This window comes from Apis florea, unplaced genomic scaffold (assembly GCF_048593485.1).
Source record: "Apis florea isolate Af1SG1 unplaced genomic scaffold, ASM4859348v1 contig_2203_pilon, whole genome shotgun sequence".
NCBI classification, from domain to species: domain Eukaryota; kingdom Metazoa; phylum Arthropoda; class Insecta; order Hymenoptera; family Apidae; genus Apis; species Apis florea.
In genome coordinates this window covers 209,763-237,389 of record NW_028256543.1, presented here as the reverse complement: position 1 = coordinate 237,389, position 27,627 = coordinate 209,763, and the positions used below count along the sequence as shown (strand labels likewise).

Below are 27,627 nucleotides of genomic sequence, written 5' to 3'. Positions count from 1 at the left end.
GAGTTTCGCGGTTTTTCTTCTTCTCTATATTAACATCCGCAAAAGGTGAACTTCCGTCCAATCGACTAAACAAATTCAAACCGACAGAGTCGTTACTGCGAGGTAAACGTTGTTTGGAAAACCGTGGAAGTAGCTTAATTGAAAGACGAATTTTTGGTGTTGCGTGAGATTCTTTTTTGACTAGAATAGCAATGGCTTTAAGAAATCGGACTGCACTTACGGTGAGATTTAAATTTTTTTAAGTGGACAATGTTGAATCATTAGTTGTGGAATGTTGATAGGGGAGGTCAATAGAACAGGGTAACCGTCTGTTCCTGACATCTTTAAATGCCCTTCATTTATTTTAAAAACTATTAAAATAACAATTATATTTATCTAAATTGCTATATTTTAATATATTAATATGAATTTTAATATTATTTATTTGATTATTTAGCATGTAAATTAAATTTATGTCTTTGAAAAATAATATTCATATTAACGTACATTTTGATCTTTAAAAGCGTGTTTTCTTTAATATTTCATACGCGGCATATTATGTGATTTCTCTTTTAACATATTATATGGTCTCATAGTAAAAACAGATATTAAAAAATTAGATATTAAATTATTTTTAATTTTTTATTTTAATTTAAATTACATTGTATTAATAGAAATTCGTTTTTAAATTTGAACGAAATTTCGTATTTTCTATAATTTATGGAATTTTAATATTATTTTATTTTTACGAAATTATATTTTATATCAATTATTTATTATAAATAATTAATTATTATTTAATATAATTATATATTTTATTACTATTAATTTTAAATCTTGAAATATATTAAATTATTATTATATATAAATATATATAAATATATTAATTATTATTATATATTATTTATATTCTTTTTTTTATTTTATTTTCTATGTTATTAATATAATATAAATTATATAATTATATGATAAAAATATAATATAAATATTAAAATAATTAATAGATTAAATTATTTTAATTTATTTAAAAGATATTTTTAATATGATGTTATGCTATTTATTAAAATAACTTTTATATAATTTTGTTATACTTTGCTTTTATTAAAAAATTACAATATAAATCAAAATAAATTTTCAGAATATTGTAAATCAAGAAAATGTTAAGAACCTTAAGTCCTCAGTGACTACAATACCTGGAAAGACTAAAAGAGCTGCTTTGGGTGAAATAGGTAACAAAGTGAATACCTTAAGAGGTGTGGAGCCCATTGATAGAACTAGCTTGCTGACAAAAGATAATAAAAAAATCACAGTTTCAAAACAAACTATTAAAACATCAGAAAAAGGAATTGAGAAACTACCTATCCAAATAGTTAAACCTGTAAAAAAGGTTACAGTTTCTTATGAAAATAATGTGGTGTCACTACCTCCTAAGGAGGTTCAGTCATTCTCCTCAGATCTGTTAGCAGTTGAGGATATTGATGAAGAAGATAAAGGAAATCCTAGTCTAGTTTCTATTTATAGTAATGACATTTATGGATATTTAAGAACCTTAGAAAATATGTTTCCTATCTCAAAAGGATATTTAGATGGACAAGAAGTTACACCAAAAATGAGAAGTGTACTTATAGATTGGTTAGTAGAAGTACATCAACAATTCCATCTAATGCAAGAGACATTATATCTGACTGTTGCTACTATTGATAGATTTTTACAGGTTTGTTGTTACATACATAGATAAAATATTTATGTTTCTAATATATGATTAATTATTCTCTTCAAAAATAAATTTTAATTTTCTCCAACAGGCTTTTCGTTCAATAGATAGAAAAAGATTACAATTAGTTGGTGTGACAGCTATGTTTATAGCTAGCAAGTACGAAGAGATGTATTCTCCAGATGTAAATGACTTTGTATATATCACAGATAATGCATACTCAAGGATAGAAATATTACAAATGGAAATGCTTATTGTGAAAACATTAGATTATTCTTTTGGTAGACCATTACCCTTACATTTTTTGAGAAGATACAGCAAAGCTGGAAAGGTATAATTCATAAATTTACTTCTCAAATTTATTATATATTTTTTTATAATAAACGATTTATTTTTAAGGCTCTTCCAATACATCATACAATGGCCAAATATTTTCTAGAACAAAGTTTAGTGCATTATGAAATGTGTCATTATCCACCAAGTCTTATTGCAGCTGCAGCAATATATTTAGCTTTCCTGTAAGTTACTTTTTAAGAATTATTTTAAAAAATTAATGTTATTGTTTTCTTGAATAATATATGAGGTGATGAATAATAATATATGAGATATCTTGATAAGATAATCTAAAAATAATGTTAATTACACAGTTTTATATACATATAATCATTTTGATATTGAACATTTAATATCATGAATGAAGAAATTTCTAGATTGATGATCAATCTTTCTCTTATCTCTCAATCTTTGGGTATTTTAGTAAAAGAATCATAGAACATAGCTAAGCAATTGATTAAATAAATAAATTTCATATATTGTATGAAATAATTATTGACATAATTTACTAATAATTTATTTTTATATTTATTCATATAGAATTATTGATAATAATGACGAGGACGAGCATAAAATTGTTTGGACCAATACCTTGGCACATTATAGCACTTATTCTAAGGACGACGTGTTTCCCGTGGTACGGGAAACAGCGAGTATTATAGTTAATGCGGATAAGATCAAATATCAAGCTGTAAGAAAGAAGTACGCCCAATCGAAATGCATGAAGATCAGCACACGACCGGAACTTAAATCAGCAACGATATTTGCTATATCCACTGCGGATAATAAAGCAATATAATATTCAATTTATAAAATAATTACAGTGAAACATTGGTTTGTTCAATATTTCATTGGACAAAATAAATACACATATAGGATAATACATCTTTAAAAGGAGAAATACATGAAATGAGTAGACGAAATAAAAAGAACGAGACTATCTTCATTCGTCGTTTTTCTTATATATATATAAACCATTTTCATTTTATAAATATCATATAATTAAATCTTTATTTCGTTGGCTATTTTAATTAACATTAAAATTATTTTTAACTTTCATTCCAAAATATTGGAGAAATTAAAAAAAAACATACCATTATTAATAATGTATGTAAAAATATTTATTATAAAAAAAACAATTGATGATTTTATCTAAAAAATACGTAATAAAAAATATGTAGTTAGAAGAAAAAATATTTAAATTGGTAAGAAAATTTTCGATTATCTATGAAATTCGAAGTTTGTGATAGTCTCGTTTAAAATCAAGATATTTGCCTCAAGCATATAAGTTCTATTAAAAATGGGACATTTTAATTCTGAATATTACAGGATTGTATGAAAATCGTAAAAAAGAAAGAAAAACTTTAATAAGTAATTTCGTATAATTAACTCGAATATTCTTTACTGACGAGTATATTGCATTGTTTTAAATTATATCTGATTTATTAAAACCAAATATTTAATGCAGAAATTATTTATTAAAGATTTTTTTATCTTTTTACGTAATTAGTAATTTAGAGTAATTATATAGAAAGTTTTTTTTAGTATAGAAATGAAAAAGATGGAAGCATGAGAGTATAGTCAATTGATATGGATGAATATATATATATATATCTTTTGGATTATTATAGAGGAAAACTATCGAACAACGTTTGCCGAAAGATCTCTGTTTAAATTCAGTAAAATTTCGGCAAAATGATGAAAGATATAAAATATTAAAGTCTAAAGAATTTATTATTATTATGATTTCTGGTCATATTTATTATATTCATTTTAGTACTCTATTTTAATACTATATTTGACTATAAAATTTAATCACAGAGATTATAAAACTTAATCAAATATAAGAAATAAAATAATAATAATTATTTTACATCACATCTAATATATAATATATTATGCTTTAATCATTAATAAAAGAATATCATTAAATACTTTATAAATTAAAAATTTTATTACAAAACAAACTATAATAATCTATAATGAACTAATTTTTAAACATTTTTCAAGATATTCATTGAGCATTTTGCCGAATTTTTATCTAATTTGAAACAAGATTTTTAGGTATTTAAATTGTAAATCATATCTTTTATACCTGGAATATTGATGAAATTTTAACTTTTATTCATAATTATAAAAACATTTTTATTTTGATATTAATTCTATAGATAATTTTAAATGTTAATGTATAAAAATACCCGAGTATTCCAGACAATATTAATAATCTATACTTTGATATCAATATTTTCACAAATATTATATCGATGAACGTGGCTGTTCATATTTGGCGTTTTGCCAAACTATTTGTGCGTTTAGAACGTAAATCTTGTATAAAATTTATGTAAAGAAAATTTCAGTAGAAAATAAACTGTAATAATGTTTTTTCAGGGTATCATATATCACTTATATAAATTTAAATATTATATTATAATATGTATATTTAAAGTCTTATATCGAGATATTTGTTTTGTAATACAAATCGATAAATTAGTATAAGGCTGCGAGTTAGTCTCGCAAAACTTTGTTATAAACTTCAATAATTATTGTAACATATTTTATTTCATATATACTTGTAGAAAAATTATCTTTAACAATGCATAACTTAGAGATTTATTAAATAAATGAAAAAATAAATGGATATAAATGTATTTCCTTAAAAATAGGAAAATTGTAAAATTATAAAATATAATCTACAATTATATTTTTTGAAAATGTTTATTATAATTAATATTAAAATATATTCAATTTCCAAGGCGAAGAATTAGATTCTGGTGGACGTATAACATAAGATTCTGAAAATTTGAATAATAATTGAAATAAAAGTTTTCTAAATAATTAAAAAGGATAACTTACCAATCAGTTTTTGGTAAATACTTAATCCTTGCGAATCCGTAGACATCATAAATTCTGCATTTTCCTGAAGTGTAACAAATATAAAAAAAATATAATTAATTAATTCAGTTATAAATATGTTTTAATATATACCATTTCTATTAGACTTGAAGGTGCAGATTTGTTCCAAATTTCAGATTTACTTTTTTCTATAATTAAAAGTAATTCTTCCATACAATGTTGTATTTTTTCAGCATATTCATCATCACCAAAGTAAACAAGTATTTGTATTAATGCGTATATATCATCTAAAATTAAAAACATCGTCATGTAACTTTTGTACGATACTTAAATTCTAATTGATCATTACAAATAGATGTACAAACTCTGTTCTTTGTATATATTGCTAATAATTTGATACAAAGTTTGTATCAATGCTAGGTCTTCAAATATACTACCCTCTTTTAAACTTAATAGTTTTCTTTCCTGTTTTCTACGATTTTTACTCGATCTATAGCTTTTTCTAAAAATAATAGATAGGTAATATATGTTTAGTTAAAAAAAATTTGAATTATTAATAATAATAAATATATATATTTAGTTTTTAATATTTTTTAAATATAGAAAAATTTTCATAAAGAAAAATTTAATTATTTTTACCCAGATAAAGTAGATAATTTCGATCTTTGACTTAAAGTTGAACAAGCAATACTACTTGTATCACTAAGAATATCTGAAATGCCTTTAACACATATCAATTCATCGTCACAAATTATTTCATTATATGATTTTAAATTCTTTTGAGAAATATTGTTTCTGACTATTATAAGTCGCGATTTATGTCGTTGAAAATCTTGTTTATTTTTTTCTATTTGAAACATTGTATGATCTGCATATTCGTATACATTGGATTTTATACGAGATTCTAAAATATAATAATTTTAACACACAACGTTATTTATGTATTATTTTTAAAAGTGTAAACTTACCAATTAAATCTAAATTTTTGGTATCATATACATATTTTATAGCATCTTTCCATTTTTTACCATTACACAAAGAATCTACAGCTTCTTCTGTGTTTTTCAAATAATTCATTAAAATATGTGCAGCTTCCTCATATTTCTTATTATTTTTTAGATTTTCTGTGAGATCTTTATAAAGCACATGTTTTTCCATATCACTAAAATATAATTTAATATTAAATATTTATTTATAAATTTATAATAATTTATTTATTTTCTCTTTTTTATAAGTATGTAAAATTTCTATTAACCTTAGCTTTATTTGAGTAGATAGAATAATAACATCTTGCCAGTTACCACATAGTTTATAAGCATTTAAAGCTTCTTTCAAATTACCACTTCTATGAAACATGATTCCAGCTTCTTGATAGTGTTGTTTCTTTAAGAAAAATTCTCCATAAATTTTGGCTATTTCTTTATATTCTTCACTCTTTTTGTCAAATAATTTTAAAGCTTTTATATATAAATTGTAATTACGTATTAAATTTAAACATTCGTTAAATCTGTTTGATTCTTTTGCAATATGTTCAAGAGCAGATTCATAACGTTTCAGATGTAAATCAATAGAATATTTCATATAATTCTCATCAAGTTTTTTCAAGTTATTTAAAAATGGAATATATTCTTTAGGATCTTTTTGTGATTTAGAAGCAACGAACATGGTCAAATCAAAATCATACATTCCTAAAGCTATATCAAATAAAACATTTACATCTACTATATACAATAAATATTTCAATGCTTCATCAGAATTTATATGTTTTTCATTTTTTGTTACTTTTTCTTCTAACTTTTGAATTTCTTTTATCTTTAATAATGCAGCTTCCATGCCTTGTTTTTTTTTATCTTTTACTAAACTGATTAATATTGGTTGAATTAACTGATTACCGTTGTTTCTTTCTTCCATAATATTTCTTATTAAATTACAAATCATTTCGATTTTATTTATCTCACAATTTGATTTCAATCGATATTTTCGATAATAATTTGCATATATTGTTGTAGTAACATCTTCATTTGCTAATTCAGACAAAAATAAGCTTAACCAATTTGCTTTAGAAATTTGTTCAACAAATTGTTTTGCATTTTCGATAAATTTTTGTGGATTATGATCGTAAATCAAATTTAAATTTATTCTTTGTTTTCGCATTAAATTAAATGCAGATAAAAAATCACAATTGTCTAAATAAAATCCAATAATATATAAAGATAATGCTCTTGGTTGTATGCATTCTAAATTTCCACGAGGCATTTGTAAAATAGTTTTTGAATCTTTTGGAATAGCAGCAATTAACTGAGATCCTCTTTCTAATCTTCTAATATTTAAACCTGAAAATATTAATTGTAAACTTAATTATAATATTAATATTAATTTAAGAATTAATTATAAATCATTACTATACTTGAAAACGATTTTTCATTAAGATGATTTTCCCATGGCTTTATGGTTAAATCCTGCTTTATTAATTCTTCAAAACCATTCTCGTTTAAATTAATACATATTAAAGTATTTTGTGTAGTTGTGAGTAATAAAAATTCTGAATGAACAAAAAAACTTGTGATATTATTAGCAATTTGTTCTCCATTAATTGCAAAGCAATTTCTATGATATAATGATAATATTGCAAATTTTGTATCAGTTTTCACAATTTCTACTTTATATGTATATTCTTGCAATTGTACATTGATTGGAATTAATTCAGTTTCTTTTGTATATTTTACAATAGAATTCTCTACAATTATATATGCTTCTTTTGAATCAGGAGAAGGAACTATATGTTGAATTAAACCATTCATTATATGTATTTGTCTGTAAATATTAAAAAAAAACTGTTAATTTTAATTAAAATTTAATTTATTCTATTTTTTAAATTAAATGAAATTGCTTGCATGAATATACCTTAATATTACTTGTCCTTGAATTGGATCTTTTATTGCATCTAATATTAAAACACAAAGAAAACTTTGATCATTCATTGACAACGAACATAAAATACTAGTTTCATTAAGCCATAAAAAGTGATGCATGTTATAGAAAGAATTTTCACATTCTAATGAAACATTCCATTTAATGTCATATGTTCCTATATGTTCATATTCTAATAAGAATGAATTCTAAATAAATCAATTTTTTAAATATATTAGTAAATATATTAATAATATAATATTAGAAATATATAATTTAATAATAATATTATTAAAAAATATATAATTCTATTTTATGTAATTATAAGTAATTTATAATTTATTTATAATTACCATTAAATGTTTGTAAAATATTAATTTCTTACTGGCAGAAACACAAAAAAATGTGTTACTATCTATCCAAGTAGTTTTGCTTTTTATATCTGGTGCAAAAACAAGAGCATTTATGAATTCATCAGTTTCTAAAGTTTTGTGTGCCATTGGTGGTGGCACAATTCCTATTCTAAGACCAGTCATTAATGATTTATTTCCATCAATAACACCAATGACAGATTTATCGTGTATAGTTGTGCCTCTACTATGATCAACAGACCAATTATAATCACAAGTAATAAGTTCTTTACATGTTAAAAAAATCAATTTTTTAGAACAAGATGTAACACTCCATGTTACACATATTAATGAATTATTCATAGGAAAATTAATAGATTGTTTCAAGTACCAATGATAATTATTTTCTATCCATAATTGTAAAACTGAAGAAGAATCTTTTTGAATTTGATACCAAATAGTCAAAATTTCTGAATCTGGTGACCAAAATAAATCTTTTACCTGTAACATAAATTCTAAATTAATAAAATTATTTGAATTTATTAAAATGTGTATTTGTAATAATGATTACAAATTGACATACTTTAATTTCTTTTGGTTTAAATGGAAGTGAAAATTCTCTATGTTTTAAACCATTTTTCTCAAAGAATGCAATAATGTGTTTATTTTGTGATATCTGTGTTGATGCAATTAAACTACCAGATGGTTTCCATGACAATGATTCTTCTAAACCATTAACAAATTCACTGGTATATTGTAAAATACCTTCTCTATTAAATACTTTAAATTGTCTAATTTTATTTTTATGGTGTAAAAAACCAACAGCAAATAATGAACCATCTTCACGCCAAGTGATTCTACACATTCCATCATCCAGACTATTTTCATTAATTTCTGTTATTTTAACAATTGCTGCATTTTTTCCTTCAGATCCATGAAATTGAGTTTCCTTCTTACCCCAACCAACAGTTACAAATTGTTTATGACCAAAATATTGTGCATGTAAATCTATCTTTGATATTATTTGAAAGGTAGATACCATTGTAATCATAATATCATTAGTTGTAATCAATATAATTATTTCATGATCAGGACTTAGTTTCATGCATTGCAAATTTATATCTAAATGAATTATCGATTCATATTTAAATTCGGATTCTATATTTATTTTTATAATATTACCGGATTTACAAGCACCGTATAATACTTGCGATATGCTACAATATTCCAAACTGACGAAGTCTAAATCTTCATCAAAAGTAAAAGAACTTATGTCTTCTATATGATTTGATGGAATTTTATATAACTTATTTTTTAAAAGTATATAAAAATCATCGTTATTTGAATTAAAAGTATATAATACTTTTACATCATTCAAATTTGAAATTTGATTTTCTAATATATTTAAAGCGCGACTAGCACGTTGTGTCACTACTAAATTTCTCATTATTTAATTATGTACAATATATAACATATAAATAAAACATGTAAAAGTATACGAACTTTTCTTTATGGTTTATTGGAAGTAATATATATAAAAACATATACTTTCAAAACTAACCTATACACAATTATATACTAGAGATTTAGAGTTCTAATAATAATAGGGTTAGTTTTCTAAACTTTAAATAGAATAAATTAATATTATATATAATAATAATATAGAAAATTAGAAATTGTTTGAGAATAAAAATGAAGTTGTTTAAATTAAATATGCAACAACGAAAAAATAATAAAATAATATGTGAAAAATGTTTTTTCAATTTAAAACGTATTGATTAAAACTTATAATGCGTATTTTAATAATGAAACTTTATGTCTTATTACAATTGGATTTTTATTTTTATTTAAATATTAATTCATTATTATTATAAATATTATCATGAATTCTAATAATATTAATATTGAAGATGAAGACGTTATCATAAAGGTATTAAAAATTTATAATAAACTTGATCAATAATCAATATTATTATTTAATATTTTATTTTGTATTGTTATTTAGAATTCACCTCTATATAAACATTTATACGAATTAGGTTATACCGATTTTGAAAGTGTAACAATAGAAAAATTAACATTAAAAAATGAAAAAAAAAGTTTCAAACTATTTGTAAGTTCTTTTTAATAAAATAATAATTAATGTATAATGTATATTACAAATAATATATATTAAAAAAAAATTTTGCCAATTTTTAGGATTTTATATTCAATGTAAAAAATATTTTTAAAAAGTTATATATCATGTATTTGAAAATAATTCAGGTAAGATTATTAATTATTAATGTGCATAACATAATTTATTATACAAATATTACAACATATATATTTATATATTATTATAATATTATTTATATAAAATTTAATTTATTTTAGGATGATAGTATATCAAAAAAACAAATGGAAGCTATTTTAAATACAAAAATTCTTTTAAATGATCATGGTTGTGCAATATATAATTTTTTTGAAAAATATGATTGTAAACCATGGAGGTAATTATTATAAATTATATAAAATAATTATTATAAAATTATTTAACTAGCAAGCAAAATTTGTTGCTAATTTATTTATAAAAATTAAAATAATAATCATATTAATTTTTTACAGAATTATAATATCTAAATTTATTTTATTTGGCACAATTTTATCATCTTCATTATACATATCTTGTTATACTCAATATAGAACTTCAGCTAGTTTATTTACATTAGCTATATTATATCATATTAGTTATATGGAATTTTTAAGAATAAGGATACATATGGACTTAAAATCAGTTGTATCTTTACAAAATGATTTCTTTGATGTTTGTAAAAAAGGAATGAAAATTTTAAAATATGGATATAAAATAAAATTAAATAAAAGGAAAAGTTCTCAACAGTTTTCGTAAGCTTTCAAACTTTATTAAATTATGTAATTTATATAATATTATTTTTAATAATAATATTAATATTCAATTCAACAGTGATCTTACAGCAGCTAGATTAAAATATTTACCACCTATAATGGAAAATTTAATAAAATATTTGGGAGATATTTCTTGCATTTATTATCATGTTTCCTTAATTCTCATAAGACTATTACCAGAAAATTTTTATAATGAAGATTTATTAACAAGATTTGAAAATGGATCATTTGAAATACATGGTGAAATAAATTATCAAAAATTAAAGGTTAAATTAAAATATTTTTAATAATTATATTCTAATTAATTTTTATATAAATATTTTTTAAATTATATTTAAAAATTTATATTTTCATAATTATATTATTTTTTTAATAGACTCTATATCATACTTATATTCTCACTCAATCTGAGATGTTACATTTGTTAGCTATCGCGTATGATAATCATATTTGGCGGCAATCATATAAAAAAATTCCTGAATTAAAATTGGCTTATATTATTCGTTTTTTAAATATTTCTTTAATTATGTATAAAAAAAAATTATCAGAACATATTGATGCTTATTATAGTTTTAAATTGGAACCATATAAATACAAGTAAGAAAATTTCTTTAAAATATTTTTATCTAAGAATAACATTTATATGTAATAATATTATTTATATGTTTTCATTATTTTAGAAGTCCAGATTCATCGCAATGGCAAGATTTATATATGCATTTGTATTTAGCTTCTAATAAATTACAATTGGCTTATAGTTATGTATTATCAATACTCCAAGATATTGATAATGATGTAATTGAAAATGTAACGAACGAAGATTATATGGAAAAAACAATGCAAAAATTAACTGCAGCTCAAACAAGTATTGAAACTGCAAAAGATTTTATTGAATTTAGCAATTTATTTTTGGTAAAATTGCAAAATAATGATATTACAGTTAACCATTTAAAAACAAATATTCCAGTATCGGTTGCAAATTCCAATATCCATATTCGATCCATAATTGATTCAGAACCGGAAATTCTAGATGAAGTATTTGAAGAATATATTAAAGAAGAATATTTAAAACCTTTAAATGAAGAAACTGATGAAATATCATTGTATAATTACAAACGAGATAAAGCATTATTTAAGAATTTCATGTCTGAATTAAAAGATGCTTTAGTTGATAAAAAAAAATCTATGTCTGAAAGAGAATCAAAAGCGCTTCAACGAATGTATAAAATAAAGGAAAATACTTTCGAAAACGATTATATTCCGCAAATACTTACATCTCAATCGATATCTTCATATAATACTTTTTCTTTGATACATGATGATAATAAAAATTTTGATTGTGCACAAAAACAACAATTAAACGAATTGTTTGAAAAACCTAATATTACGAAATCGAATAATAAAAGTAAAGAAAATTTAAATGAAAAAAACATAAATATTTTAATGGAAGAAAAGTTACCTTTACCGAGAAATATAGAAATTTCGTCTTCTTTATCATCATTTTTAAAAGTGGAAGAAGAAACTTTTATAGGTAGTGGCGAAAATTCTGAAGATGATGAAGAAATCAAAATAACATCTAAATAATATAGAATACATATTTATTATATTCTATATTATATATAATATAGAATATTATTATTATATATATATTTATATATACTTAATTATAACTTAATTATTTTCATTTGAATAATAACAAAATAAATAATGACATTTAATAATATATGTTATGAAGATATTTATTTACAAATTCAGAACAAATAATATATTTTTACGGTTTTCATTAAAATAAAGCTATATTTGTATAATTTATGTTATGTATAATACTATTGATAATAACAATGATTAATATATATTGTACTAATATCAACATAAAATTTTAATTTTAAAAAATTTATTTGTATCATATAATTATAAAAAATGCTAATGTATTACTAAAACTATGAATAAATTATCGCATAAATATAATTCGCGATTTTAGATTGTTACAATTATAATTAAGAATTATTAACTTGTTATATAAATTATTACAATATATATTCAAAATTAATAGTAAATATTATATATGATAAAACAAATACTGATGAAGTATTGGTAAAAATTTTTATATGCAAGATATACACAAAATTTTTTAAAGATTTATTTAATACAATTATAATATATGATTAATCGTGTATAATTTACTTTTTTAACATGAAGATATTTTTCTTTTTTTTTATTTTTCTATTTGCATATAAGAAATTAATCTGAGTGTTTTTAATATTCAAAAAATCTGAAATCACATTTTTATTAATTAAACTATTTTATATGACTTTTATCTTTAACATTAATTTATGAATTATTTTTCACATATGATTTAGAATTTGGCAGTGACAAATGACAAATAAAAAGAAAAATAATATTAATTTATAAATTTCGTGATACAGAGATCGAAGTACATAATTATTATATAATAATTAAGTATTTAAAAATAAGAAGAGAAGACATGTATATCGATATATCACAAATCCTTCAGCCAGGAAAAGTTTTGGTCTAGTATTTTTTTTGTGGTGTAATAATATCAATTTAATACTAGACTAAATCCAGGACTAGAAGTATTTGTCATAAATTATGAAAAAATTCGCACATATTTGCGCACATAAAATTGTTTTTGAATTGCGAATAAAAAATATCATATAATCACAAATAATAATTAAATATCATATAATCATGAATTAAATATAATAGCCATTAAAAAAATATATGATTAAAAACTTTAATAATTTTTACAAATTTGGTGTTTTTGATAAATGAAAATTAAAATGTAAAATTACTGAACTATACTGTTTATTTTATAAGATATCTAATATCTATAATTTTCTCTTCTTTGTCTCTTTATTATATATATAAAGAAATGCACAATTATATGTGTGTCATATTAAAGCAGAAGGTATATGAATATATTTCTTTTTTATGTACTCTTTTTCATAAAATTCAACTAAAGTTTTTTATATATTTATTGTTCCTTCATAGGAGGAACAAAATCAAATGAACGAATTTTGCTATACAATATATCATGCTATTGTAATTAATTGATTGATAGCGCTATAATGCCAACCATGGATGATGACGAATTGCTTCGCGACTTCGATCTCCATAGTCATATGTTACTTCTACCCCGATAGGTATATTTTCTTTTGCCGTAAGTACCAGATGAGGTGTCGATTCTACTTCTATGACTCGTGCAATTAAATTACCATTTCTTGAATGATTTACTAATCTACCTAACTTATTAGTTTCTGCTGTTGCATCAACGCTAAAAATGTGATATTATAAATAACTAATAATTTATAATAATTCTAGAAAAAATAATTTAGAAAATACCAACCAATACTGATGATTACGATGTTGAAAATAATACATATAACATCCAGTATTTTGGTCTAGTGCATATATTTTTTCACGTTTTTTTGCTGTTACTTGATCAATTAGTTCACCAATATATTCTACTACAAATTCTCCTTTCATAAATTCTCGCGTTGTTATTATTCCACGACCTTTACCAGCAAAATGTCTTACCTAACAAAGAACATTTTATGGAATAACAAAACTACAATATTTTCTTTTTATGAATTTATCTTACTTCTAAACCTTCCTCTACTTGACACAGCACTTTGTTTTCCATATCACGTTGTTTTTCTTCTAACACAGCTTTCTTAGATTTTCTGACACTACGACGTACTGGAAAGTAGTCAGTAAGTTTGTGATTTGTACTTTTGATATTTGTAGAATCTGATGCATAAATTGCACTAGAATGATTATTGTTTAATTTTCTACGGCCACGATTAGGAGGTTTTTTTGAAATTTGTTGTTCTAAATGAAGTGTTGGAGCTAGAGATTTTTTAGGCTTATTGTCATTTGTATTTCTTTCATCTAAGTCTTCACATTGATCATTTGGCATATTAATTCTGTGTGGTGTTGATGGACCATGTATAGGTACTGCTACAGGTGTTTCTGAAACATTGTTATTTAAATATTAATATATAAATATATATTGCTTAAATACATAGAATATAATAATTAATAAGATTTTACCATCTGTTCTGAAATGACCAACATCAGTAAGAATATCATTTTGTATTGTGTTGATTTCTTCACTTCTATAAAACCTTTCTTCAATAGGTACTATAGAAGTTTTTTTATTTTTAGAAATCTCTGTAATCTATATTTCAAAACCATAATTTTAATAAAAAAAAAATATTTTTGCATATAATATATAAAAGTACATAATATAAAATAAATTAAAAAAATATGATTTAAATATACATAGTAATTATATAAATTTATATCAATATAATTTTCACAATATTTAAAATAAATTACATACTTGTGTATAGAAAAAGGAACTTATGCATATAGGTGATTTATGTGTTGAATGAATTTCATCTGAATTAACTTTTTTTACATTTTTAGTATTATCTAGTTTGGTTTCCTTTTTCATTGGTGATTGATTTATGTCGTTTTGAGTAGATAAAACATTAACTTTTGTACGACCTGTGTTTTTTGTTTGTACACGTTTTCGCCGTCCTATAATTAAATTAAGATATGTATAAAATTCATAAATTTTCAGAATATAATAATATTAAATATTATAATATATAAAAGATATATATAATGTTAACAATATTTTTCTTTTGTTACATATATTGAATTTTAAAATTATGTATATTATATCACTAATGAAGTTTTATATCTAATTATTATATTTAAAAAAAATATATACAATTATATATATATCTACAAATGTTATGCTGCCATAATACATGCGCGTATCAATGTATCTATGATTTCTGAAGCTTCGTAAAATTATTATTGCAATAAAAATTATATTATATTGTATATTTTAATCTTATAATTAAAAACAATTAATTATAATAAATATTATGAATAAACTATAAATATAAATATAAAATATTCATAAAAAAAATTTAGTTTAATTTATAAATATATTTTCGAATATATCGTTGAATGATTAAAAATGCATTTTGATATGTATGAATAAAAATTTAAAACAAATTAAATATGAATTAAATAAAATTTTGAGAAATTAGCATTTATAAGATAACATTCAAAATGGAGAGAGAAGTGAAATCTATCAAAACATAACCTGAATATTGAAACAAAATCTTCAGTGAAAGTGTACATGAATTTTTTAGAATCATATTCCTACCTTTCACCATATTATCCCTTGATTTTTTCATATAATGAACAAATACTGAATTTATTTTTCTCATACAAAATTCTAGTTACGCGATACGGGCATTTCGATTTACTTCGATCTAGTGTACTTAATATAAATGATTTTTATTAATTCGAATTTTCACACTCACTGTATTTTTTTCTACGTTCGTTTTACACATATAAATATAAAGTAACATTTAAAATCAAAAAATAAATAATTTATCGTTGTAATCAACAATTTTATTAATTTGTTTAAAGCATTTTTTTCAAGAACGCGAGCCATTAATTATAAATTACAAACAACATTGAAATAATATACCGGATATGCCGCCATTACATATTATACTAGGATACATTATTATTAAATTAGATATTACTTATATATTTTGCATATTAAATTATATTTATTGTTTTAGATAAATTTTATATATTAATTATAAACATTTTTTATTTTTATTATTTATTTTTATATAATTTATAAGATAATATTATTAAATTATATTATCAGTTAATTAAAAATTGATACTTGTATAATTGCATAGATTTTTATAAACTTATAAGCTTGATATTTTTCTTATAGACTTATATACATTTCGTAAAATATGATTTTATGATACTAATTTACATATTTTTTTTTGTATATTAAAAATATATCAAATTTCAAAATTCAGCTGCCAAATCTTAGAAATTTTAAATAAATATTTTCAAAGTATGCATAATATTTTTACTAATATTTCCTTTTAAAAATATTAAATATATGCATATATATAAATAAAATCATTATTTATTTCTATATAAATATCCAAAAATATATATAATATTTTATTCGAAGAATATATATTATAAATATATTATTATAAATATCGTATTGAAAAAAAATTTAATTTAAATGTATAATATTTAAATAAGATATTAAAATAAAACAATTTAAAAAACTAAAAAAGATAATGTCTTATAATCAGGGATATTTTTATAAATTAAATATATAAATTTAAATATTTATATTTTATATTCGCGATTTAAGTTAACAAAATCAAATAATTTTCTTATGTTGTTTAGTTATATGAATTTACCGCTAGATGTCGCCGTGAGCGGCGCGAAGCTCGGATCGATCGTATTAGAATGATGTTATTTTTTAGATAGATTTAGGTAAGCAATCGCAGAATACTAAATAAACACATATTATTTTAGTAAAATGGTTATTTATAATCTTTTAATTTTCGTAGACAAATCTAAATTTATTGAAATTTGCGTTATTCATCATTTCTATATAGAATTAGCTGATGTATTCTTTTCTTTTTACCGCGGATACTTTAAATCAACTAACGATCAGCGCGGCGCTTTGACAGCGTTGCCAAGTTTCTATATGCTTCATTTAAGTGTAACCACGCGCTTACGAACACATGATACGCGATATGCATAGTTTGTTTACTGTTCATTGTGATTTAGAAGTACACGTGCTCATATAAGCAATTATTAAAATTGTAGAACTCATTTTATTACGTATCAAAAATTTGTCTCTCTATTTCTTTTGTGTTTTTCGTTACAGTGACGTGTGATTTGTACTACAAACTACAGAAGAACAACTAAATCGACAAACTATTTATTTAAATGGTATTATAAATAAATACGTCAATTGAAATTTTATTTGATTAAAAAAAAATACTTTAAAATTATTTCAATATATGACAACCAGTCATTTGAGATTATTTCGAGCTATTAGAATTGCATGTTATGTAAAAAAGCTTTATTAATATCATTTATACCGATTCTCGTTTGTTTCACTGTTCGCTTTAAATTTGCATGCATTGTCATGAAAAATGTAGTTACGAAATAGTCGATAGATGTCAGAATTTTCCGCTCTTTTTATTCGTATTGGAAGCTCTTATATAGTTTTATTTTTCATTTTTTCAAGTATTTACCTAATTTTACAATTATTAAATAATATTGTTAATTGAATCGAAGAAAATATATCGATCAATTATTTTTTTAAAAGAAAGATAATTTTTTAGTTAACGCGCTCCTGAGAATGTCCCCTTAAATGAATATATTTGGCAACGCTGCATGATCATATTCCGAAAGCAGCAGCCATAGCTAGCGCGTGTGTTTTTGTATTTGTATCGCGGTGCACCGTGGGCCGGGCGAAAGCCAAGATGGCGGCAGCCGTGTTTGGCGAATGCGTTTCAAGTATATATTCGGTTTAGATCACATAAATGGCTCGATTTAAACGCACAGTAAGTTCTTACACTGTGATTTCTTAGTTCGCACAATTCACCAGCTATTCAATTGTTATTGAATGATGTCCATTTGACGAGACACGATACATAAGATTCTTTGGGAGGAAAAAAAGTGTCTCGTGCACTGTCATAGTCAGCATCTTCAACTACACAGCAAAGATAATTATTCATCGTCGGTGTCCCATCGAGATATCGTGTTTATCTTGACTCTTCTTTAATCGCAAGGACTTTAAAGGAATCTTCTGTCATGGTGAGCTTTTGTTTACAGTAGTTTCATTGATACGTTTAGAAGAAAGCGCGCTTCTTTCATGCAATGCGTATTTCTTTGTGCATCTCTTAGCACGACTAACCTATAGATGCGATGATTTTGTATCATGAATATATATGGTTCTTCCTAATATAATTTTAAATAACATATGATTCTCCCTCTTCTTGTTTTGTATCCCTCCCGCTTTTTCCTGAAGTTAAACAAATTCATAATCTCGACATCCTTGTTATTTTTTTCATTTTTTTGTTCACTTTTTTTTTAATCAAAATATAAATCACGGTATTATATCGGTATATACGATAGTTTTCGACATTTCTGTTTTTAGATTTAATATATATTTATATTTATGGATAAAAAAGTCAGATAATTATATGATATTTTAAAAATATGAAAAAAACAAAGTATGGATCAAATATAAAAATATATTGAAATATACGCTTGATCCATTGTTTTATTATAATCCGAGGATGCCGATAATGATGATAATAATTTAAATAATGATTTTATTTTTTAAATAATAATAAATTAACACATAGTAATGATATTATGTGCTTTAAAAACATTGAGCAAATTTTTCTTAGTCAACTAAAAGGGATAAGGACGCAATGAATGAAGATAGCAGCAGTGATGAAGATGAAGATCCCGATAACATGGGTGTACCTGGTAAATATTTCATTTTTGAATGAGAAATAATAATTATAAAAAAACAAAAAAAAATATTGTATATATATATATATATATATTAATATAATTTTCATTAGGTGGTGGTAAAGATCTTGCCACTGCTACTGGAATTGCAAATATTAAAGATGAGAAGCCTGCAGATGCACCATCTAATGTTATGGCTAAAGGACAAGGAGCATTAAATAGTAAGAACAATTTTAATAATCAGTATATAAAAAAATATATACTTGATCTCATTATATTTTTCGAACAGTGTTAAATCAGAAGTTTGGTAACAAAATCCCTGGTGGATTGGTAACTAAGACAGCAACACCAGGTTATGAAATGGTACGTGTAGGAGGATCACAGGGTACACCACCTGGTTTTGTTAATGCAAACCAATTAGGTCAATTAGGTCAGTTAGCTGCTGCTGGTGGACCGTATTTTCCACCAGGGTTAGCAACTCTTGCAGGTTTCAATCCTGCAGCCTTTTTTCCACCAAGTAAGTAAAATATTTTTTATTAATTCTTTTTAATGATAACATCAAATTAATTTATTTTATTTGCAATAAGAAACAATATATTATGATCAATGTATGTATGAGTTAATTATGCACATACATTATTATTTTGTAACTAAAATGTATTTGTGTAATGAATTTATACATTTATTGTTCCATTATATTGTACATAACATTAATAATAGTAATGTGAACGCGATTAATTATTATATTTTAATTATAATTATTTTAATTAATGCTATTGTTATCATAATTATTAAAAAAATTTATATTATTTTATATATTTTAGGCATGGATATGAGCTTAATGAGTGGTTTTATGGGTATGCCTGGAATGAATATGGGAGTCAATCCTCTTGTGCAATTATTAAACCAAAATGGTTTACATCCTAATTGGCCAGCTGGGCTATCAGGTATTGTTCATTTTAATTATAAATTATAAATAATTTTTTAATATATTAGAAATTAAAATATATTAATTATATCGTTAATTAATCATTATATCAATTATAATAAATTTAATATTATTAATTACTGTACAATAAAATTATAATATTAATTTGAAATATTATTGTAGGCAAAGGTGTGGCTCAATTATGGATGAATTCTGGAGATCCTGCAAAAATGAATATGCAACCAACTATACCAGAAGAAGAAGAAGTGGATGATGAAGATATGGGTGTTGCGGAAACATATTCTGATTATATGCCAACCAAACGTATGTTATTTAATTTTATTTTTGATATATTATGTGAAATATGTTATATGATGTTATATAATTTTCGAATTAATATAATATTTTATAGTTAAGCTCGGACGAAAACATCCAGATCCCGTCGTGGAAACTGCATCACTATCTAGTGTTGAACCAACAGATGTTTGGTACAAACTTTCGATTCCTGAAGAAACGATACGAACTGGAGCTTTATCTGCGTTGCAACTTGAATCAATAACATATGCATCGCAACAGCACGAACATCTCTTACCAGATAGTACGCGTGCTGGTTTTCTTATCGGTGATGGTGCAGGAGTCGGTAAAGGACGAACTATAGCTGGGATTATATTTGAAAATTATTTGAAAGGAAGAAAACGTGCTATTTGGGTATCAGTCTCAAATGACCTTAAATATGATGCTGAACGTGATTTAAATGATATCGGTGCATCAAAAATTGAGGTACTTATTTAAATTAAAAATATTTTATTGAATTTCATATATATTTATATTATATAAATTATTAATTACTTATAATTTTAATTTTGAATAAATTATACATTATATTTTTAGGTTCATGCTTTAAACAAATTTAAGTACGCAAAAATTTCGTCGGCAGTAAATGGCAACGTAAAGAAAGGAGTAATATTTAGTACATATTCAGCTCTAATTGGAGAGTCTTCTCAAAGTGGTGGAAAGTATAAGAGTCGGTTGAAACAGCTTTTACAATGGTGTGGTGAAGATTTTGATGGATTAATTATTTTTGATGAATGTCATCGGGCTAAAAATTTATGTCCTACTGGAAGTTCGAAACCTACAAAAACAGGTATGTGTATTAAATATATTATTTAAATTAAAAAATAAATTAAATAAAATAAATTAAAAAATAAAAATATATACATATATATATTTATATTTAGTATCATATTTAATATATGTCATATTGATGTATTCTAGGTTTAACAGTCTTAGAGTTGCAGAATAAGCTTCCCAAAGCCAGAGTAGTATATGCCAGTGCCACGGGTGCTTCTGAACCCCGTAATATGGCCTATATGGTTCGATTAGGTATGTGGGGTGAAGGAACACCATTTCCTGAATTCAATGATTTTATTACCGCTGTGGAAAAGCGTGGAGTTGGTGTAATGGAAATTGTAGCAATGGACATGAAACTTCGAGGCATGTACATCGCTCGACAACTTAGTTTTCATGGTGTAGCTTTTAAAATAGAAGAAGTACCATTATCCAAAGAATTTACTGACATCTATGATCGTTCCGTTCGTCTTGTGAGTATTAAAACAAAAACCCTAAATTAATAAGTAATTATAATAATCTCTTAAATAAATTTTTACAGTGGGTTGAAGCAATGCATAGGTTTCAAGAATCAGCAGAATTATTGGATGCCGAAAATCGCATGAAAAAAACTATGTGGGGACAATTCTGGTCATCCCATCAACGTTTCTTTAAATATTTGTGCATTGCAGCTAAAGTGAAACATGCTGTAGCAGTTGCACGAGAAGCCGTGAAATGTGGAAAGTGCGTAGTTATCGGTTTACAATCTACTGGTGAAGCTCGTACACTAGAACAATTGGAACGCGATGATGGTGAATTAAGCGATTTCGTTTCCACTGCAAAGTAAATTTATTAATTTTTTACATACTTAAATATAAAAAAATTATCTTTTACATGAATTTTTTTATTTTAGAGGAGTGCTTCAAACATTAGTAGAGAAACATTTTCCAGCATCAGATCGTAATCATATACAACGAGTTCTTGGTATCGAACCATCGAAAATGCAAAGATTAGATGATCTTGATGATATTGATGGTGCAAGTGGTTCTGCAAGTGGAAGTAAAAGGAAACCAATACGACAGGCTGCTCAACGGGCTTCAAAAAGAGTTCGTACATTTCCGTCTGATGACGATTTTACGGATGACGAAAGAAATGGTGGACATAGTTCTGGTTCAGAATATAAGCAAAGTGGTAGTGAGAGCGAGGATGATCACAAGACTGATGAGGAGAGCAATATCACTTCTGATTCTTCTTTTAATTACAGTGAATCAGATTCTGGTAAATATCACAAATCATTAAAATTAAATTCGATTCTAATATAAAATAAAAATATTCTAATTATATTTACATTTATTACTTATATTTACATTTATTACTTATATTATAGATTCAGGTGATGGAAGGCGAAGGAAGAAAGGCGCTAAAAAACAAAAAAAACCTGTGAAGAAACGAAGCGGTATATATTTCATATTCTTAAAAATATTTCCAAGTTACATATATTTATAAATTATTTAGGTCCAATGGGAGCTGGAACAACACGTAATCGAGCACCATCAAGAGATGCCGTAGAACGTGCTTATACTATGAAGAAAGAATTATTATCGCAAATTGAAGAATTGGGTGAACGTTTACCACCAAATACTCTAGATCAACTAATCGATGAGTTTGGTGGACCAGAAAATGTAGCTGAAATGACTGGCAGAAAAGGACGAGTTGTTCAAACAGAAGATGGTACTATTCAATACGAATCCAGATCCGAGGTGGATGTACCATTGGAAACTCTTAATTTAACAGAGAAACAGAGGTATACAATCAATTTTTATTTAAATATTATATTTAAAAAAGAAAATTTACTTTTAGACAAATAAATTCAAATGATTCAACATTGTAATAGATTTATGGATGGTGAAAAAACAGTAGCCATTATCTCAGAAGCAGCTAGTAGTGGTATATCATTGCAAAGTGATAGGCGAGCGAGAAATCAGATGCGACGTGTGCATATCACTCTTGAATTACCATGGAGCGCAGATAGAGCAATACAACAATTCGGACGAACACATCGTTCTAATCAAGTCAACGCGCCGGAATACATATTTCTTATTTCGGATTTGGCTGGTGAACGACGATTTGCATCTATTGTTGCAAAACGTCTTGAAAGTCTCGGAGCTCTCACGCATGGTGATAGAAGGGCTACAGAAACTAGAGATCTCTCACAATTCAATATTGATAACAAATATGGACGTGCAGCACTTGAAGCAACAATGAGAACTATAATGAAGTTCGTATATTTTTTATATTTTATTATAAGATATATTTTTACATCGCTTATAATATATTTTAGTAAATTAAATTATTTTTTTATAAAATAAAATATTAGGTATGAACCACCGCTTGTACCACCACCACAAGATTATCAAGGAGACTTCTTTAAGGACGTAGCTGACGCATTAGTTGGTGTTGGTTTAATTTGCAATAGCGAAAGTACGCCGGGTGTACTTACATTAGACAAAGATTATAACAACATGTCAAAATTTTTAAATCGTATTCTTGGTATGCCAGTTGATTTACAAAATCGATTATTTAAATATTTTACTGATACTTTAAACGCGATTGTCACACAAGCGAAAAAAACTGGTCGTTTTGATATGGGTATTCTTGATCTTGGTACATCTGGTGAAAATGTAAAACGAGTTAAATTATATCGTTTTCTGCGGAAACATGCTACTGGAAAGGCACCAACCGAACTTCATGTTGTTCATGTCGAACGTGGAATGAATTGGACTGAATCGATGGATAAATGTTCTGAATTAACAGGATCTAAGGAAGGATTTTATTTGAGTCATCAGATTCGTAATGGAAAACAAACGGCAATTCTTGCAGTTTTAGTGGATACTGGAAAAAAGAAATCTGAGAGTAAAAAAGATCAGCTTTATATGGTTTATAGGTATAGTATTTTTTTTCCTATGATGTATAGTAAAATTCCATTTATCTAAAATCTGAAAATAAAACAAAGAATTGAATTAATCAGATAATAGGAATCTATAGATTTTCTATTTCTTATAATATATTTTATATAATTATATATAATAGTAACTGTATATAATTTGTTTGTATAATAATAGTATATATATATATATATATATATATATATATATATATATATACTATAATTGTGTAATTTTCATAGAATTTTTTACTTATTTATTTAAATATGAAGCAATAATTTCATCATTGACAAGATTATTCCTAATCAATTTGGGATGTATGTAATTACATTCGTAAAATTATATTATAGAAATAGTATATTGTAAATTGTAAATTATATTCTAAAAATAATTTATAAATTTTTTCTGAAGTAAAAAATTGTTTAATATATAATCTGACAATATATAATGTTTATTAATAATCTATTTAAAACTTTTATAATATGATTTTTAATTGAATTTGACTCTTATTGATATTAGAATAAATTATTATGTAGAAATCAAAAAAACATAAAATATAAGTTAATGTAAGTGTTATATTAGATGGATTAAATTATAAGAATTTAGAAACATATTCCATAAATAATATTATGATGATAATTCGGATAAATGGAGTTCTATTATAAAAGAAAATGATTAATAATTTAAATTTGTTTCTATTCTGATCTGTATTTTTGTTAAAAGACCCAATACAGGATTACAATTAAGACAAGAAACTCTAGGTGAATTAGAGAAAAAATATAAGAAAGTATCTTCAGATGAAGCAGAACCACATTGGTCACAACAATACGAAGCGTCTGTAGATACATGTTCGCATGCTTATTGGCGTGGCAATTGTAAAAATGCGACTCTTGGTATGGATTGTGAGGTTGGACTTCGAAGACGTTCCTATAATGTACTATCAGGTTCGGTATTAAGCGTATGGAGTCGAGTTGAAAGCATTCTTGCGACACGTTCTGCTCATAACACTAAAATGCAAGTTGTACGCTTACGAACTGGTAAGTTTTCTATGGAAAATTTAAATATAATTTTTCAAAACTAAAATTAAGAAATTGTTACGATTTTTTAAAATTTTTTATTTTTTTTTTTATTTTTTTTTATTATAGATGAAGGTTTAAAAATAGTCGGTACCCTTATTCCGAAATCATGTATGGAAATATTACGTCAAGAATTATCATCTGATGCTGAAAATACTGAGGAACTTACATTTTGAACATTTCATTAATTCGCTTTTATAGGTAATAAAAGTAATAATGAAAAAAGATTTATTTGTTGGAAAAATATGGAAAAATTATAATATTTATTTTTTATTAAGAACAGGACCAAAAGAAGCGATTAATGTGAATATAACATGGACAAATCCCTCTTCCTAAGTCTTGCGACAAAATTCAATAAAGAAGAGGGTGCATTTGCAAATGCACGGCAAAGATATAAATTAATTATATCGATTAATAAGTATGTAGATTCAAAAGTTGAATCTATAACTTTGTTTTAATTGCCGTATTTGGTAATGACGAGTGAAACGAACATGTGCATAAATATTTCCAATCTGTGAATTTCATGAGATCGAAACTTATTTTTTCGTTAGGCTTTAACGTTTTTAATTTAATCATTTCAACGAAGTATACTTTGTATACCTATTACATCAATCTCGATCAAACAAAAAAACATTAAGTAGCTAACATATTTCTTTTTTTTTTTTTTTTTTTTTTCTTTGTTTTTTTTTGTTAAACTTTAATAGATCCCACCGCTTTTTAGTTAGACGTTAATGGGAATGAATATCTTTTTCTATTTTTCATTTATCTGTTTTTCGTGTCATTGAATCAAGAAAGAAAAAAAATAACAAAGTCTATAATTTTATAATAATTATGATTACATGCAAAGTAAATTTGTCACTCCTTTTGTATGTGAAAAAAAATATTAATTGTTTTGTAAAATGTATCACTGGACATAGATATTTAATCAGTCAGTCAGTCAGTCAGTCAGTCAGTCAGTCAGTCAGTCAGTCAGTCTCTCTCTCTCTCTCTCTCTCTCTCTCTCTCTCTCTCTCTCTCTCTCTCTCTCTCTCTCTGTGCTTGTCTCTGTCTATCTATCTATTTCTGTTTCATCTGTTTCTATTTCTATCCCTGCATTATATTATAGGAGAATTTCAATTAATGCGGAATAGCTTTATCTTTCGTATATTATGAAAAATTTTATCAAATTTGGAGAGAAGTAAGATTCTTATGTGGAAATATAAAATTAAACTATAATAATGCATATAACTTAAGAAACCATATTTTATGCTAATCATATCTTGAAGAACAAATTTAAACATTCAGTGAGAATCGATTAAAATTTTAGTTTAGAAATGGGTTTTCTTACTCAAATATATATTGTGACTGATTAACAAAATAGAAGTAAGAAAAACCCTTAAGAAAAGATATAAAGTAGTATTAGAATGATATAGAAAAAACAGTGCAACAAGCAATCGATTTTCGCTGGAATATATGCAAATGTATACGCAACTGTCCAGTCCTTTTGTTTGATCGTTGAATTCATTGAATAGTTAATTAATGACCATTGCTATTGCTATCATTAATGTTATTACACAACTGCTACTATTATTAGTACTAGTATCCTCACTGCAAAACTATTATTACTATTATAAGGAGATGAAGGAACGAGGTAAACGGAGATTATTATTCTATAAATTTTATGTTAAAACTAATGTTTATTATTTATGAAATAAGTGCCAAGATAGTATAATTCTTGTATGTTTTTACAAATTTGTTTTTCATGTATATTTCTTTATATACATACATACATATATATATATATATATATATATATATGTGTGTGTGTGTGTGTATTACTATGCCGACATCATTATTATAATAACAAGTGGATAATTTTAAAAATCTTATATAATAAGAAAAAAAATGTATAACCTCGTCTCCTAATATTCTTCATTTATAAGTAGTCAGCATTAAAAGTTAGATTTGAACAATACATACGGCAGTATATTTATATTCAGAAATCATAAAGTAGTCATGCAATTCGCATGTATATTGAGTAGATGTCTGTTATTTGTACGCCTGGACGAGTTTCGATAGCTAAATAAATGGATCTCACAATTTATGATCTATAACAGAAAATAGAAAAAAAAAAGATCCAATCGAAAAATGATAAATAGAATATTTCGAAAAA

The 27,627-nt window shown here is 24.4% G+C and overlaps 5 protein-coding genes across 8 annotated transcripts; 3 read left to right on the top strand and 2 right to left on the bottom strand.

The window, feature by feature from the left end:
- The first annotated feature begins 61 nt into the window (after nt 1-61).
- On the top strand, nt 62-4,408 carry LOC147658489 (G2/mitotic-specific cyclin-B). Its single transcript, XM_086917525.1, has 5 exons — nt 62-221; nt 1,118-1,693; nt 1,785-2,024; nt 2,093-2,211; nt 2,567-4,408. The coding sequence occupies exons 1-5, from the start codon at nt 192-194 to the stop codon at nt 2,823-2,825; spliced, it is 1,224 nt and encodes a 407-aa protein (XP_086773651.1). The 5' UTR covers nt 62-191; the 3' UTR covers nt 2,826-4,408.
- Nucleotides 4,409-4,566: 158 nt separating this feature from the next.
- Elp1 (elongator complex protein 1) lies at nt 4,567-9,586 on the bottom strand. Of its 2 annotated transcripts, none has more exons than XM_012488886.3 (11): nt 8,723-9,586; nt 8,143-8,640; nt 7,784-7,998; nt 7,287-7,693; nt 6,135-7,212; nt 5,848-6,041; nt 5,519-5,783; nt 5,245-5,381; nt 5,012-5,166; nt 4,880-4,943; nt 4,567-4,818 (listed from the first exon to the last, which is right to left on the bottom strand). In XM_012488886.3, the coding sequence occupies exons 1-11, from the start codon at nt 9,584-9,586 to the stop codon at nt 4,757-4,759; spliced, it is 3,939 nt and encodes a 1,312-aa protein (XP_012344340.2). In that variant the 3' UTR covers nt 4,567-4,756. The 2 variants fall into 2 exon arrangements, with proteins under 2 accessions (XP_012344340.2, XP_086773650.1); XM_086917524.1 differs by having other exon boundaries at nt 5,317-5,381.
- Nucleotides 9,546-12,769, top strand: LOC105735982 (uncharacterized). Its single transcript, XM_012488909.3, has 8 exons — nt 9,546-10,069; nt 10,145-10,252; nt 10,339-10,404; nt 10,516-10,631; nt 10,747-11,025; nt 11,105-11,312; nt 11,423-11,643; nt 11,727-12,769. Exons 1-8 carry the CDS (start codon nt 10,022-10,024, stop codon nt 12,628-12,630), a joined length of 1,950 nt encoding a protein of 649 aa, XP_012344363.3. The 5' UTR covers nt 9,546-10,021; the 3' UTR covers nt 12,631-12,769.
- Set8 (SET domain containing 8) lies at nt 12,770-16,615 on the bottom strand. 3 transcript variants are annotated; one of them, XM_086917526.1, is made up of 6 exons: nt 16,416-16,615; nt 15,413-15,612; nt 15,121-15,247; nt 14,669-15,039; nt 14,414-14,604; nt 12,770-14,341 (listed from the first exon to the last, which is right to left on the bottom strand). In XM_086917526.1, the coding sequence occupies exons 2-6, from the start codon at nt 15,524-15,526 to the stop codon at nt 14,131-14,133; spliced, it is 1,014 nt and encodes a 337-aa protein (XP_086773652.1). In that variant the 5' UTR covers nt 15,527-15,612; nt 16,416-16,615; the 3' UTR covers nt 12,770-14,130. The 3 variants fall into 3 exon arrangements, with proteins under 3 accessions (XP_086773652.1, XP_012344335.1, XP_086773653.1); XM_012488881.2 differs by having other exon boundaries at nt 16,256-16,613; XM_086917527.1 differs by having other exon boundaries at nt 12,770-13,318; nt 16,256-16,613.
- Nucleotides 16,616-18,365: 1,750 nt separating this feature from the next.
- sno (Protein strawberry notch) lies at nt 18,366-27,364 on the top strand. The gene is made up of 18 exons (XM_012488880.3): nt 18,366-18,753; nt 19,353-19,434; nt 19,533-19,640; nt 19,709-19,936; nt 20,244-20,366; nt 20,531-20,671; nt 20,760-21,127; nt 21,239-21,491; nt 21,623-21,948; nt 22,017-22,297; nt 22,368-22,732; nt 22,842-22,910; nt 22,970-23,258; nt 23,349-23,732; nt 23,832-24,398; nt 25,123-25,436; nt 25,545-25,676; nt 25,759-27,364. The coding sequence occupies exons 1-17, from the start codon at nt 18,751-18,753 to the stop codon at nt 25,649-25,651; spliced, it is 4,008 nt and encodes a 1,335-aa protein (XP_012344334.2). The 5' UTR covers nt 18,366-18,750; the 3' UTR covers nt 25,652-25,676; nt 25,759-27,364.
- The last annotated feature ends 263 nt before the right edge of the window (nt 27,365-27,627 follow it).

Excerpts from the sequence above, each read along its gene's own strand:
- LOC147658489 (XM_086917525.1), top strand. The coding sequence starts at position 192 with ATGGCTTTAAGAAATCGGACTGCACTTACG. Across the intron at positions 2,025-2,092 it reads GATACAGCAAAGCTGGAAAG|GCTCTTCCAATACATCATAC; the intron begins GTATAATTCATA and ends TTTATTTTTAAG. Across the intron at positions 2,212-2,566 it reads GCAATATATTTAGCTTTCCT|AATTATTGATAATAATGACG; the intron begins GTAAGTTACTTT and ends TTATTCATATAG.
- Elp1 (XM_012488886.3), bottom strand. The coding sequence starts at position 9,586 with ATGAGAAATTTAGTAGTGACACAACGTGCTAGTCGCGCTTTAAATATA. Across the intron at positions 7,999-8,142 it reads TATTTTACAAACATTTAATG|AATTCATTCTTATTAGAATA; the intron begins GTAATTATAAAT and ends TGATTTATTTAG. Across the intron at positions 5,167-5,244 it reads CAATATATACAAAGAACAGA|ATGATATATACGCATTAATA; the intron begins GTTTGTACATCT and ends TTTTAATTTTAG.
- LOC105735982 (XM_012488909.3), top strand. The coding sequence starts at position 10,022 with ATGAATTCTAATAATATTAATATTGAAGATGAAGACGTTATCATAAAG. Across the intron at positions 10,070-10,144 it reads ATGAAGACGTTATCATAAAG|AATTCACCTCTATATAAACA; the intron begins GTATTAAAAATT and ends ATTGTTATTTAG. Across the intron at positions 11,026-11,104 it reads AAAAGTTCTCAACAGTTTTC|TGATCTTACAGCAGCTAGAT; the intron begins GTAAGCTTTCAA and ends TCAATTCAACAG.
- Set8 (XM_012488881.2), bottom strand. The coding sequence starts at position 16,319 with ATGAGAAAAATAAATTCAGTATTTGTTCATTATATGAAAAAATCAAGG. Across the intron at positions 15,613-16,255 it reads AAGGGATAATATGGTGAAAG|GACGGCGAAAACGTGTACAA; the intron begins GTAGGAATATGA and ends ATTTAATTATAG. Across the intron at positions 14,342-14,413 it reads CATCGTAATCATCAGTATTG|CGTTGATGCAACAGCAGAAA; the intron begins GTTGGTATTTTC and ends TCACATTTTTAG.
- sno (XM_012488880.3), top strand. Across the intron at positions 21,949-22,016 it reads ATGATCGTTCCGTTCGTCTT|TGGGTTGAAGCAATGCATAG; the intron begins GTGAGTATTAAA and ends AAATTTTTACAG. Across the intron at positions 22,911-22,969 it reads ACCTGTGAAGAAACGAAGCG|GTCCAATGGGAGCTGGAACA; the intron begins GTATATATTTCA and ends TAAATTATTTAG.